The sequence below is a fragment of the Pogona vitticeps genome, chromosome 1 (assembly GCF_051106095.1).
Source record: "Pogona vitticeps strain Pit_001003342236 chromosome 1, PviZW2.1, whole genome shotgun sequence".
Taxonomy (NCBI): Eukaryota; Metazoa; Chordata; class Lepidosauria; order Squamata; family Agamidae; genus Pogona; species Pogona vitticeps.
The window spans coordinates 115,883,710-115,897,083 of NC_135783.1; the positions used below are offsets into that span (position 1 = coordinate 115,883,710).

Below are 13,374 nucleotides of genomic sequence, written 5' to 3' on the forward strand. Positions count from 1 at the left end.
AAGGTGTACAGTATGTGTCAAAATAGTTTGCTTCAACCAAGAGCGAATATTTCTATTGCACCTAAAAATATGATGCCTCACAGATATAAAATGAGTGTGCCATCCAGTCCTGTTAAAACAACCAGGAGGTTTATCACTGAGGTTTGGAACAGAGATGGAACTTCTTCATTACAGTACTTCTGTGATTTCTAGATCAAGATGCCAAAATTGCAAGTTTACTGTTAGGAAGCCGTGTGCCCTGATATACTTCTAATCAAAACCAGAAAATTAAAACAAATGTTCATCTCCTTCTAGGGCCTATAAACTGTACTGAATAAAACTCAAAATGTCTCATATGCCAAAATCCAACATGGCATCATTATCTGTTCATAAGCTATCACTGTGAAATAAGAAGCAAACTTTATGCAAAGCACTCATAATTTCCAATATAGAGGTAATTCTGCATACTGTTCTTCCTAATGCAACATAATGTGAAAAACACATATTTAAAATGGAAACATTTCTGATATTAATTACTTATTATAGATTTACATAACATCTTGCTCCAATAATGTTTAATAGGTATCACTAAGTATCTAATAAATCAAAATAATGAGTATATGTGAGTGTATATATATATATTTTTAAAACCCACATGTTTTTTTAAAAAAAGCCTTTATCTGAAAATGCTGAACCTACAACAGACTTTTAGAGCTATAAATTGCAAAATTCACACACAGAGACAGACACACACAACTGCAGATTATACAGGAAGGAAATCTACACCATTATACTCACATAGAGAAAACACTACCATCTCTTTTTTGGATTTTCTTCAGCATTTACTTAACACATGCTGGGTTATCCTTGTGGAATATTTAGTCCAGAGGGGTGGAGATTGGGGTGGGGGTAGGTAAAGACAAAAGCTCTTCCTCACAAGGGTGGGGGGGAATAAATCTAGAGGTGATATACCACTTTCAGTGAGAAAGCTGCTTACAGATAAACATTTTTGTAGGGAAGTATGTGGAGCAAGCAATCTAGCAGCATGCAGGAATTATATCCTGATTGAAAATACTGGGCCATGGTCCAAACTAATCTAAACTAAAGCAGGTCTGTGTAATAACTTATTTTAACAATCCACAGATGTTGGGCAACCAACAAACACGCTGACGAAGGATTACAGCCCTTTAACGTGGCTACTGCACACACCAGGACCTTAAGGAAAGATTCTGGCTTGGAATGTGCTAGTAGATATGCAGACACCCAGTCTGTTCTAATTCTTTCCAAGACAGCATTGGGTTGTTACACATACATTTGCAATTCACTCTTTTATTGAGTGTGGTTTGATGCAGCGTTTCAATAAGTCATCATCAGTTTTACTGCCCAGTTAATGCAAATCACAAACACATTTGCATGCATGAAGCATTCAGATATGAATCTTTAGTAACATTTAACCCTTATGCACCAGGATTAACAACAACAGAAATATCAGAATATATTGTATTTTATGAACAACACCAAGGCATGAAATTCTAGTCTACTAACAAGATTGTTGCGGTTCATAGGCTTTGGCAGGGGGTTGGATTCAATTACCCTTGGGGTTCCTCCTCTGACTCTTCACACATTTCTTTTGTTTCTTAACACCCTCCCCTAAACAATTCTAGTATACCCTCCTATTAAGTCGATCTACTGAGAATCAGCATGACATTTCTGCTTCCCCACATCATGAAATGGCATGGAGCATTTTTTCATCCTGAAAGTTTGTTGGCTGGGACAAAATTTTTTTACTGCAATAGAAAAAACAGAAACTGTGGCTGAAATTTGGGGACACTGTTTACATCTCTTTAACTGACAATGCAACAGAATGCTTATGTCTCATTTAGGACAGACTCAGCAAAAAAAAAAAGGGGGGGGGGTGACTGTTAGCAGCTTGCTAAAATGTCCCCTACTGCTGTCTAACAGTTAATGCAAAACCTGGAAACATTAGTTGGAAAGGCAACTATTCATTTTCTTCCTTTCATTCATTCTTTCTTTCTTTTGGTAGAACTTGGAACCCATCACAGCTAAGCTTGAAATACTTGTATGGTACTTATGTACCACACAGAAAAGAAACCCAGCACATGGATTCCCTGCACAGACTCACATGAATCATGTAAGGCAGTGAGAACATGCATCAGATTAGCAAAATCTACCTGTCCTTATGTGAACAATTCAAAGTGTTTCATTCACAAACACATATAAACCACACACTTACTGTCTCTGCCCCTTCCAATAGTGGTACTTGTCCAGCAGAGACATTTTTCCTGTACTAACACAATATGAAAACAGAATTTGAAAATGCTTGCATTGATATTACAAAAGCATAATTATAATTCTAAGCACTCCCCATGGGAGGAAAACATGAAATTTTATCATTAAGCAATTTCCCACTTTGTCTGTTGACAGACTTAATGGGAATCTTGAAGGCCTCCAGACGTAGCTGGACATTGCATCATGCCTGTTCACTGATCATTCTTGCTGGAACTGATCACCATCTGGTTTTCTGGAAGTGAAATAGCTGGGTCATTTACTCTTTGTCCAGGAATTCTTTATGTGTCATGACAGTGCCCAGATAAGGTAACCTGGACCTCTTTCAAACAATTCTATCTCACTTTAATAAGTCAACATGTAAATAGGCTGTGTGTGTAGCCCTTTCTTCCACATGAAGGAACAAAAAAGGATGTCTTTACAGTTAATCACAGTTTCCTTTTCTGTATCAGAAAATCATATTCCTTAATGATAAGAAGTAATTTGCAGACACGCTTAGTACTGTTCTCAAAATGCTGAGAATAAAGGCCAGAGTTTTGCTGCTGTTCTCATAAGGCTGGGTTACTTGCCAGGGCTAATTGCAGCTAATTGGCAAGGTGCCAGAGAGTGTCTCAGTCACATGCATGGTTATGTCCCTGATTGTGCAATTAAGATACACTCTAACACCTCATTAATTAGCGACAGCAAGTTATGCAAATCTTACACAAACACCAATAGGATTCCAGCCAATTTTTAGTGAAAATGCCAAAGGATTTGTACAAAATGTATGCTGTTTACATAAACTGTGTAATATGAACAAAACTAGGATGACTTCTACTTTGTTTCATGGATGTTTAAAAATCTGAAGCACTGGATGGTTTGTTTGCATCTTGTTAAAGAAGCAGTAAGTTCTTCTGTGCTTGCTGCAAGTGGGTGTGCTTTGTTTCCCAAGGGGAAAGGACAGCAGTTTTGCAGGTATTACGGAGACCCTACTGGGCGAGGTGGAAACTCTTTGTTTCGGTTTTAGCTGCAGGTTAAAAATCTCAGAGCTTTCAAGTTTCATTGTTGAGGTGTCTTGTCAGATTGAAGCAGCTTAAGCAATAAAGACAAAACATGTAGTGAGCATTCATTACATATACAGATTCAAGGAGCAACTATGGTTTACAGGAAACAGCCTTGTACTGTATGTTCAGACCCACCATGACAGCAGAAGCAAATGGACTGCATGCTCAACCAAAGACTCACTCATAGCTTATTAAACTGAGACATATTGTCCAGACTCATCCATGGTTAGGCAGCATGTATTTATAACTTCTCGGCTCTCTTTAGTTCTCTTTGCTCTTTTGAAAGGGACAAATTACACAATTGTACATATCTGCCTGCCATTTGTGAAATTAAAATAGCCTTTACACAAGCCCATGAACAAAAGCATGGAACAGGTACTTAAACCTGCTCTTCTCATCACAGTCCTTGGCCAAAGCCTATATGTCCCAGACTCCCTGCTACTTTTAATACCAAGTTTCTGTAGAACAATTGAACTTCCCATTAAAGGTCTACAAAACCCTATAAAGCAGTGGCCCCCAACCTTGGGCCTCCAGATGTTCTTGGACTACAAATCCCAGAAGCCTTCACCACCAACTCTGCTGGGCAGGACTTCTGGGAGTTGAAGTCCAAGAACATCTGGAGGCCCAAGGTTGGGGACCACTGCTATAAAGCAACAGCAAGGCTAATTCAACTCAGCTCTAATGTACTTTGGATGTTGACTGCTCATTCAGATGAGGTTTATGCAATATGTATCTCCAGGTGATGCTGCTTTTTATTAATCACTTTTAGAAACGCTATTTCTTTGTCTTGTTACCTCTTCATTATGGCCAGTGGACAACACCAATAAACATCTTCTACTGCTATTACCATAATACTATAAATAAGATCCCTTCAGCAAAGGCAAACTTTCTACACATCATATGAATTTTAAGCAGCTCACATTTAACATACTTTCACATTTATATATGATTTGGGCAAAGGAAGGACCTGATTGACGCTTTCTTACCATAGCCTTTCCAATATTTCAGTGAAGCTAAAAATGTTGACAACTGTGATAAGAATCTTAAAACGCATCACGCTGTGAAGCATGCAAAGCAGCTTTTGCTAGAGTGCTTTCTCAATGACAATATTTGTTCAGGGGGAAGGAAGGTTTTCCTTTAAAAACAACAACCTCCAAACACAAGCCTTTTAATCTATTAATTAGATTGAACCACTCCCCTTCCCCCCCAGCTTCAAAATGCCAACTAGCACAATTTACAACAGCAGGTAATCTAAATATAATCAGTGTTGTATTAAGCTTTTCAGAATCTCACAGCAGGCCAGCAGGGCTAGCTTACGCATGCAAGTAAGGAACCCCCACCCTCACTCTGGCTAAGTCTATCCTATTGCAGTTCAAAGCATTTTATTTTACTTTTTACTTTGTTTTATTCTGGAACATTGTTAAGATACGACCACTCATGGGCAGAAACTGTAACTTCAAATGGGAAAAAAACTAAATGGAAAGGGAAGATGAACCAAGACAGGTGTCTGCTCATGAAAAGAAAGGCTGAAAAGTGATTATTGTCCTCTCCAATGCCTTCTGGAGAGAGACAAGAGAACTTTGGAAACATTACTATTAGAACAAGGTGAACTCTTCTCTTTGTCATGGACACCTGCTGGTGGAAGAACTGTGAACATTGGTAAGTTCAGCCAAGGAAGGTGAATCATCTTCCCCCAGCTGAACATGTAAAAGCTTCCTCCTAACTGTGTATTCGCGAAGGCTTTCACGGCCGGATCTAATGGTTGTTGTGGGTTTTTCGGGCTTCTTGGCCGTGTTCTGAAGGTGGTTCTTCCTAATGTTTCGCCAGTCTCTGTGGCCGGCATCTTCAGAGGACAGAGCACGGACTGAGTTCCCTTAGCCTTTCGAAAACAGTGTTAATCAACTTAATTGAACCAGTTCCCTTCTGGACTCAAGGACTGGTGAAATTGGCCCATTAATTACTTTTTTCCTCTTTGTGGACAGAGCAATCTTACCACTTGTACATCCATTTTTAGCCATACTTTATCAATACTATTGGACATGAATAAAAGCAAAATGTCTTGTCTTCTTTTTTTCAAAGGTGGAGATGAACCCTAGCTAGTTAGTGGAGGGAGAACCCCTAATAGTAGCGTAGTAGTAGTAAAGTCCAATTATAATTTTACACCCTTGGAAATGTGATCAGCTGCCTTATACAGTGGTGCCTCGCTAGACAGTTACCCCGCATGACAGTTTTTTTGCTAGACATTGACTTTTTGCGATTGCTATAGCGATTCGCAAAACAGTGATTCCTATGGGGGAATTTCGCTGGACAATGTTTGGCCCCTGGTTTGCAAACCGATTTTCGCTAGATGACGATTTTACAGCTTCCTCCGCACTTGCAAAACAGGTGTTTTCGGGACCTAAGCTTTGCAAGACAGCGATTTAAACAGCTGATCGGCGGTTCGCAAAGCAGCTTTCCTATGGTCGATCTTCGCTAGACAACAACGATTCTTCCCCATTGGAATGCATTAAACAGGCTTCAATGCATTCCAATGGGGAAATGCTTTTCGCTACACAATGATTTCGCTAAACAGCGATTTCAGTGGAACGGATTATCATTATCTAGCGAGGCACCACTGTAGATTACTCTTTTCTCTGGGTACATTATCAGACCTTGGTCACTGCAAATGTTAAAGTAATTGTGAAGAAATAGTGTTATTGTAAATGGGAATATTTAAAAATCTATGTATGTTTGTGCATAACTGGGAGTGCCGTAAAACTGAGTTAACTGGACAGAGTAAAAGAGTGTGGTGTACTGGAGGTTGAACCAGAGCTGAGATGCATTCTTTATCTGTACCTACCTGTATGGGTTTTGGACAACTCTTTATGTATATGTACATGTATTATAAGGTGTGAAAAAAGGGAGATAAATGTGATTTGTTGGTTTCCTGCCAATCAAAAACATTTTGTTGAGGTGCAATTCCTAGCAGGCTGGTGTCACAGAATAAAGGTCATGTTGAACTGAAGTGGTTAAAGGTATGGCTGGGAGGCAGACGAAAGAGTATAAAACAAGGAGTCTCAGTGCAAACAGGGGAATCTGAAGGTGGAAGGAAGAAGATTGAAGATTGCTGAAGAGTTTGGGCTGCTGAAGATATAGCTACAAGAGCTGCCGTGTCAAGATCAAGAGAGACAAGCGAAGTGAAAATATTCAAGGCAAAGCTGAAGAAGGGATGCAGAGAGGAGAAATACTTCTGTGACAGCCTTCAGAAGCAAAAACCTGAAGAACAATTGCTGGTTAAGTTCAGAGTAACCTTGACAAAACTGCGGTGAGAAGTCAAAGAATGCTATACATTTCCAGGGCATTATTAATTACAGTTTATCTAAGAACCATCAAGTGTGTGAGTTAACCAGATCAGAGCTTGACTGGGGAATTTGCTAATTAATTCGACAGGCAGTGAAACTGCAGCCTACTAGCTATTCACGGAAGGCAGTATTTGAATATGTAAGACTATCTAATGAATACAGCAAATACTTATTAAATTTATGTAATGTTTCATTAATTAAAGCTTAATATTTACTTGTTATTATTAATCATTTGTAAGCTTCTTATTTGTATAAAGAATTACATTATACGGAAGCAACGGGGGGGTTAGCATTTTGTTAAAGTGGTACCATCATACACAGAAGGTGCGCCTCTGCCACATGTGGTAGTGCAGCATGAATGAGAGGGATGCTGCTTCAGAGTTTCAGAACCAGACCTATTTGAACCCAGCACAAATGAGGCCGCCTCTAGTCCCGGCTGAGGTCCAGGCCAGTGTTTAGATTCCTGAATATCCGGATCTCTGATACACATGAGTGAGGACACGCAAAAAATAAGTATCACTTGGGCAGGTTTGGCTGGACAGCTCAGTGAGTTAGGTATCTGGCTGTGGAATCTGAAGTTGGGAGTTCAGTTTCCCACTGTGCATCCAAAATGAGCCCCCACCCCACTCCCGGTGTAGCCTTAGGTACACTGCGCGGTCCCAGGATGCACCCAGAAGAAGGGAATGGTGAACCACCTCTGAGTACTCTTTACCTAGAAAACCCTGAAAAGGGGCTGTTATAAGTCAGAATTGATTCCACACAGCATTTATTTATTTATTTAACTTATTTATATGCCATCTTTCTCCCCAGAGGGGACCCAAGCTGGCTCAAAACAGATTAAATAATCAATGTAAAACACTATATAAATATGAACTGCCAGTCCAGTGGTCTGTGCTGGTTGATCCTTCAGCCAAGCAGGTGTTCCCAGCTTCCCAGCCCCACCTCCTCCGGTAAGTGGCAACGCTTGGTGGAAGTGGAACAGGGAAGCCAGGGCGCAGCCTCTGGGTAGGTGCACGCTAGAGAAGGCAAGGCTGGGAAGCACCAACATCTGTTCAGCTAAAGGACAGACCAGCATGAACGGCTGGTTTGGCAGTTTGTGCCCATCTTTATTAATAAATAACAGTCTAATAACACAATGTTATGTGTATTTAGTCAAAAGTAAGTCTCCTTATGTTTAGTGAAGCGTCTCCTCCCATTCAGCTTGTTTTGGGTTGCAGTCCTGGCAAGAAAGTGCAGCTTATATACTGCCCCATAGCATTTACAGCACTCTTTGGGAGGTTTATAATTTAATTATACAGGCTACACATTGTCATCTCCCCCCCCCCCCTCCAGTGAGCTGATACTAAATTTACGAACCTTGGAAGGATGGAAGCCTGAGTGAACTTTGAGCCGGCTACCTGAGCCCATCGGAACTGAACTCTGGTTGTGAGCAGAGTCTTTGACTGCCGTAGGGCAGTTTAACCACTGAGCCATGAGGCTCCTATTTGAGGCAATGCGCTTCATCTACAAAAGCTTATATGGAAATATAACAGTTACACTTTAAGATGCTTGCTGTGTTTTTGAGGTTTTATTTTTTACTTTTTCCTTTGCCTGGGTATGCTTACACAGATTAACACAGCTACTTTCTTTTGAAGTCCAAGTTGCATCATTCCCAGCACACGCAGTAGTCCACAGGCTTTCCCTCTGGAAAGTATATACTGTACTTGAACAATTTGTTTGTTTGTTTGTTTAACCATTCACATCCTACTTTTTGAACTAAAAAGATCTAAAAAAATGTGTTTCATAACATTTTGAAGATTCAATTATAGTTGTAGCAATTAATAATGATCAAGCCAAAAAAGATGAACCAAAGAACATAAAATAAGCAAAACCTAAGGCTAATGAATTACTAATTAGCCCCTCCTTTCTGCTAATTTTACTAAGAACAGTAAAGATGATTATAGAAAGGAATTGCTTCAGACTCGGAGGGCGCCAAAGGCCTTTTGGAATAGCACACTTGGTGTCTAAAAGGAAACATTAGGGAGTTTAATGAACTTCTGAGGTAAAAAGGATTCAACAGACTTGGTGCCACGACAGGAAAGAACCTTTTCCAGGTAACCGCATGCCACATTAAACAGAAAGTTCTATAAAATGATAGGTCAATACCAAAGAAGGCCATCCTTGTGTGAGTTGAGATTCTGTGGGATAGGCAACACTATTCTCAATTCCAAATTAGCATAAATGGTTAGAGATTCCAGGACACCATGTGCCATAAAGTCCAAGGAGATCCTTTTCTGCCTAGTGTACAAACTGTGTGGAGAGACTGCAGTGTAAACTGGGTTTTCGCAAGGACAAAGATTACAGCGATAGTATCTGAAACTAAAGCAGTGTGCTTTATATTTCTTGGGAAAGGGGGGCTAGTTGGTGTATATGCACTGGCCTTAGGAGGCAGCCTCTTAGATTTATGGGATAAGGAGGGAGGGAGACAAGAGCTATGTGTAACATTTCTTTAGCACTTCCCAACCTTTTCTGGCTGCAATACAGTGGATGAAAAGCTTCTGCTGGTCACATATAACTGCTTATTTTCACTTAATATTCCTAGTAAAGAAATGCAGGCAAATAACTTCTGCATAATCAGAAGGTTCTCTTCAACATTAAGCAACCCATTTTAAATGGTTGTGCACATGACAATTCCACCATTAGTTAACTGCCAACATGCACTCTGTGTATGTGAGTGTGCACATGAACCTGTCTACCTATCTACCTATTTACCTGTCTATCAATTTATCTGTCCCTCCCTCACATTGACTCATACTTGAGGCTTCTGCTGCCTCCTCCTCTTCCCTCTCCTCTTCCACCATCTTCAGAGATAGCAGCCCGGGTTCCCTTCCAGGAACTGGGTTTGTTGTCTCTGTTCGTGTGCAGAGGGGTTCAGAGGTGGTTCATGGGGAATCATAAACCATGAACCATCATGAACTTCCAGTTTATGCTCATCTCTAGTCCTGAACATTTTCTTTTTTATTAACTACACGATGCCTTTGTATATCTACCTGTATCCATCATCATCTATATCTGACTTGAAGGGAATATGATAGAATTGGTGCTATCATATACACACTCATTTTGTGGATCCAGCCTTGGCTCTTGCTTAAACCCTTATTTACGTGACCTAGCAATTTTTTGAAACTAGATCCTGGGAAATCAGCACTGAGCTCCAGAAGTGTATTCCTATAATAAATTTATATAAATTCAAGATGAGTACTGCAGCAGCCCATTTGGAAGTGATTATAAGAAGTAATACACAGATACACCCCACAAAGTATCTGAATAGATACTTTTTAAAAAAGGAAATAAACATATGGGTACGGTACATATTCATATATGAGTTCGTGTAGTGCATGGAAAAGGGAAATAGGGCACGTGGGCTTTTCCCATCTTTTCACAGTGATATCATTCATTTCTGCCTTCTCAACCATATCTCCACAGTCACACCAATCTAGATCAGTTCCATCAGTGTAATGGAACTGCGCAGAGCAAGTACTAGCAATACGTGGCCCATGGGTACCCAGCCCAATTTACAGGGACCCTGAACCCTGAAAAACTCCGTCTGGCAAAACGCTCTCTAAACATTCAGAAAGGGAGCTGACTTCCAGGCACAGCAACTATCTTACAAAACAAAACACACATCCTTGCCAGGGAGAGAAGGAAGCATTTCTCCCCTTCCTCTCATGCACCCAAAATTGGAAGTGAACTTCCAGTCAATTCAGAGTTTGAAATAATTTGCCCACTCTTGCTTGGTGTAGAGGAAAATGAAACAAAGAAAAGCCTTCCCTAGGCTCCCATATTAAATTGTTCAAGGCTTTCTTTCCACTGAAGTCAGTTTACATACAAATAAAGTCTGGCCCACTTCATGTGAAGCCGATGACAAGCATCACCACATGGGACATCATCTGAATACGCTTTGCCCAATAAGTCTTGTTTGTACAATGACGATTTAAACTATGTTTGTAGCTCTTCTGTTTGCAAAGGAGTACGTAATAGCAATTTACACCCAGGAGTTTTGTTTGCTCATTTTAAAGGCAAAAAGATTGGGAGGGATATTATAAGATTACACTGCATGGATCAGTCAGACAATAACAAACAGTACGGCAAAGGGCAAAGGGTCCCCCCTCCCCAATTTTCACCTTCATTGCTCCTACCTTCAGGGGTGTCCATGGTCTTTTCATAATTCTCTCCCACTCTTGTTCCAGATGCAAAGGTCTGAAGCTAAGTTGATTAAGTCTGTGCTATCTGTGCTAGCAAGGTCGGACACAAGGGCAACTCAGTAAATCTGGGATGGAAGATTTGAGGAAGGGGGAGAGAAAGTATCAGTGCTCTACAGTAAATGTAAGTGGATTATCTCAAGAGTTCAAAAAAGAAAGCTGGAGGAGAAGCAATGTACTTTGGGGGAGAAAGGGATGTAGGAGGTTTGGTTAGTTAAATTTGTCGGGGAGGACCAGATAAGGGATAGAGCGTTGTGAGATTAACATGGAAAACTTGGATATTAAGAAAAGGGGAGATCAGGACAGGAAAATGCTATGATGTGTTTGTGCCAGTATAGGGAAATCAAAAATATTTTCTGATGCATCAAAAAATACCTTTGACAACCAATAGGTACATTGTTGTTTGCAACAATTAAAGAGAAAGCATGGAACCTTGATCTTAAGCTACTACACTGGCAGCTCAAGGATGGTGCAAGGATAGGATTTCTACTCAGGCAGGTGGAGCGGGTAGGGGGGAGAAAGGAAAAGAAGTGCAGAAGAATGGGATCTGGAGAGGTTAGATGGTCATGAGAGTCTATGGTTCAAAATCATTATTAATTCTATAACACTATATTTAAGTGAGATTAGAATGTTGCTTTTAAGCAGTGGCAATTCATTCAGGCCCTAACACTTACCTGTACAGTATATATTGACAGAGATTAATGATGCTAAAACAAAACAAGACTGCATAAAACTACAACAAACTGTGGAACCATAGAATAGGGAATTCTTGTAGTTTATCCCATTGACACCAGAATATGATGCTATATGCTCAGCTGGAGGCAAGATATTAGTGATCATTTTGTATCACTAAGAAACACCACCTCCATTTTTCAAACAAGATGGTTAAGAGTTTGTTCATGGGAGTTTCCAAATATAAACTAGAGGAGTACATGAACCAAGAGAAGATCAAATAGTCCCTCTAGGAAGTTAGTGAGTGCAAGTGCCTCAATTTGAGCCTCAGTCTGAATGTGCGGGCAGTGGTGGAGGCCAGCTTTTTCAGAAGTTTAGATACACATTTTCTGAAAAAGGCAAAACATCTTCAGCCTGCCTTTCAAAATGGCCACACTTCTAAGATCTTAGTCTCATTTTTTTTCATCCATTAAAGACCATAGTAAAAGATTAAGTCAGGTAAAAGAGTCGATGCATGGCAATGCATAGGAGCACATAGGAATATTGAGATTTGTATAAATGTAGATATAGAGAAATACTTGAAGGAAAAGAGAACAGTAAGGAATCTGGTATGAAATTAGGCATGTGTTGCCTATCTATCTGCAAGGGTTATTTCCTCAGTAAAGTCTGCCAACCAGCCAGCCATCTTAATAAACAATGTTGTTCAATGAAACTGTATATTATGGCTCTTTTTCATTCAAAACGTTGGATTGTAATTAAATAATAAATACTTGCATCTGTACTTGCCAGATCAGTTCTATATATTGTCTTTCTATAATATACTGATTGAAAATAAGTCTCAACTCTCTGTGCAAGAGCTGGGACATTTAAAAAAAAAACACAGCCCACAATAAACAGTTAAAGAACAGAGACCAAAATGGAGTAGGTGGAAAAAAAAGTTAGGGAGCCTGGGAATATTTCACCGTCTACAAAATGGCCCAAATGATTCTTATGATGGTTAAAAGACTGTCAAGAATTTTAATCATAGCTCTGGTAGAGAAAGAGAGATGGAACGTCTAATCCCACAGCAGACTCTTAGAAGGGAAGAAGAAACCTTTAATTTATTGCAGAAAAAAGACATGGAAGCGAGGGAATATATGGGAGATTAAGGGGTTGGGTAAAGCGTGAAAAAAATGCTTGTTTTGTTTTTGCTTTTTAATTTTACTTTGTTCTGTTTTCTGGAAATCTGTTGCTTCCATGTCTTTGAGCACCAGCCACTGATTACAAGTCACATTACAGCTATTGTTAATTTGAAGCAGGGGAGCAACATTTGCTATCTCCAAGTTATTAAGCTACTCTTTTTTTTAAAAGCTTACTTAGATTCTTATTTTGCAGCTTTCCAATTAAATTCTAAGACAGAAAAAGCCATGGGCATTGCAAATATAATTTCATTATATATACCACACTCAGATTGGTCATTCAGAACTCTCACTCATAACGTTGATAGATAAACTATTCCTCCTTCCCACAATTTCAAATATATACTACTCATATAAACTTCAGATAACCTTCATGCACCAGAACAGGAGATTTTAGTCCTAAAGAATCATGCTTTGATGGAGAATCCACTCAGCACTAGACCTATAAAGAAAGCCTTCTACAACTGCTAAAAGCGATCAACAATGTTCCCATTGGGCAGTATAGAAGCAGCACTTTCAGCCACTTCTATATATAGCATACTTCTTGCAGATAAAACAACAACTGAAATAAAAATTATCTAAAGGAACCTATTATGTTTTGCCACACAGGTTG

The 13,374-nt window shown here is 39.7% G+C and overlaps 1 protein-coding gene across 50 annotated transcripts in view; it reads right to left on the reverse strand.

The window, feature by feature from the left end:
* The window catches only part of RIMS1 (regulating synaptic membrane exocytosis 1), a 324,125-nt gene that overhangs the window by 183,289 nt on the left and 127,462 nt on the right, over positions 1-13,374 (reverse strand). The window contains exon 2 of one of the 50 annotated variants that reach the window (XM_072999841.2): positions 10,849-10,979. The exons of the other annotated variants lie outside the window; for them this stretch is intronic. Within the exon in view, the coding sequence (XP_072855942.2) occupies positions 10,849-10,875 (27 nt within the window). The 5' untranslated portion in view covers positions 10,876-10,979. The remainder of the gene's footprint in view (positions 1-10,848; positions 10,980-13,374) is intronic. 50 annotated transcript variants of the gene reach the window in all.